We start from the raw sequence: 1,812 nt of genomic DNA on the forward strand, positions 1-1,812 counted from the left end.
AGCTCCGTCCACCCATGTGCTCCGCGTGAAAAAGAGTGCGGGACGAGACCTGGCGCAGCCATGGCGAGTGTGGACGAGGGTGGGCGCAGGAGACCTCGACTGGCAGCGTCGCTGCAGATCAGCCCCGGGCCTTGGAAGCCCTCAGGAGGGCAGGAGCCCACGGAGGCTGGGGACGCGGCTCCTGGGACCGCTGAGCCTGGGGTGGCTGGGGCACAAGAGGCCCACAGGGAGGCCTGCAAGGACCTGGGGGGCTCAGTTTTGAGCCTGGGGCCCGCGGGCGACTTCCCCGTGGCCCTCCGAGGACTCAGCATGCTGCCCAAGGATCCAACCCCGGTCCAAGCCGTGGCCCTGCTCACTCAGTGCATGGCTAACCTGGGCGTCTCTCTCACCTTTTTGGAGGACCAGACTGCAGGTGAGGCCTGGGGTAGGTGTCTGTGCTGTGTGTATTGTGTGTCCATCTGTCTGTCTGTGCCTGTGTCTCTGTGTCTGAGCATGTGTATGAGTGTGCTGTCTGTCTGTCTGTCTCTGTGTATTGGAGGATGAGGGAGTCACTAATTAATGCTGTAAGGTCAGATTTCCCCGTTGGCCTGTAGAGCTGGCCTTGACAAGCCTGGGTTCCCCCAGTAGACCCCACCCGCCAAGGAGCAAGGTGACCTGTCATGTGCCTACAAGGCTGTAGCTAAGCAACCGCGTCTAGTGGCTGCCCCAGGTGAAAAGGGCCTGTCCATTCAATCACAGGTGCCTCTGTCAAGATTGATCGCGTGTTCATCTGAGCTCGTGGTGGGTGCCCGATGGGCTCCCTTCCCAAAGAGCTGCACACACCTGCAGGGAACTTAAGTGTGTTCTTAGCCTTGGATCCGGTGACCCAGTTCTGGGATTTTTTTTTTTTTTTAACCTGCTCCTGGGCTGTTACACCAGAGACAACAGCATTGAACAGAAAGATCCTTTAAAAGGAGGGTCCCTGGAGAAGAAAAAGAAAAGGCTGTGTTTGGTGGCAGTAGAAAGCTGTCCATATGGGTCGAGAGAACTTCGTCTAGGTGCTACCCCATCTCCCCTGAAGCCTGTCTTTCCTGTCATTCATGCTTGTCCCAGAGGCTCTGTGGAAGCCAGGTTCAATCAGCAATGGGCAAGCATGGCAAAACACAGGCCACTTGCTGTCTGCAGAGTCCTGACTTAGTGTGCAAGAGCCTCTTTGTTGATCTGGCTTGGCACAGGTGTCAAGTGGAGGCTTTAGTGGAGGGGGGAGGCTAGGGTTGAGAACCTCGACTAGAGGTGGGACATCCAGCCAGGGCTGAGGGCCAGGAGACTTCCCCTTCCTCGAGTTCTCTTCCCCAGGTCCTGGCTCCTCCTTCTCTGTGTGTGCAGAACTGGATGGGTTGGTCTGTCCTGCGGGGACAGGGAGCAGCAAGCTGGAAGCCAAACAGCAGGCAGCGATCTCTGCCCTTCAGTACATCCAGAAGCAGCTGGAGAGACCAGGTAGGCAAGGCATGAGTATGGTGTATATGTATGAATGGTGTATGTATGTGGGGTATGTATGGTGTATGTATGTGGGGTATGTATGATGTATATATGTGGGGTATGTATGGTGTATGTATGTGGGGTATGTATGGTGTATGTATGTGGGGTGTGTATGGTGTATGTATGCGGGGTATGTATGGTGTATGTATGCGGGGTATGTATGGCGTATGTATGCGGGGTATGTATGGCGTATGTATGCGGGGTATGTATGGCGTATGTATGTGGGGTATGTATGGCGTATGTATGTGGGGTATGTATGGCGTATGTATGTGGGGTATGTATGGCGTATGTATG

At 55.1% G+C, this 1,812-nt stretch overlaps 1 protein-coding gene across 1 annotated transcript in view; it reads left to right on the forward strand.

The window, feature by feature from the left end:
• The window catches only part of Adad2 (adenosine deaminase domain containing 2), a 5,010-nt gene continuing 3,198 nt past the window's right edge, over window positions 1-1,812 (forward strand). Inside the window, exons 1-2 of the mRNA XM_021220784.2 lie at window positions 1-412; window positions 1,336-1,476. Coding sequence (XP_021076443.1) covers window positions 61-412; window positions 1,336-1,476 — 493 coding nt within the window. The 5' untranslated portion in view covers window positions 1-60. The remainder of the gene's footprint in view (window positions 413-1,335; window positions 1,477-1,812) is intronic.

This window comes from Mus pahari, chromosome 20 (assembly GCF_900095145.1).
Source record: "Mus pahari chromosome 20, PAHARI_EIJ_v1.1, whole genome shotgun sequence".
Classification (NCBI taxonomy): domain Eukaryota; kingdom Metazoa; phylum Chordata; class Mammalia; order Rodentia; family Muridae; genus Mus; species Mus pahari.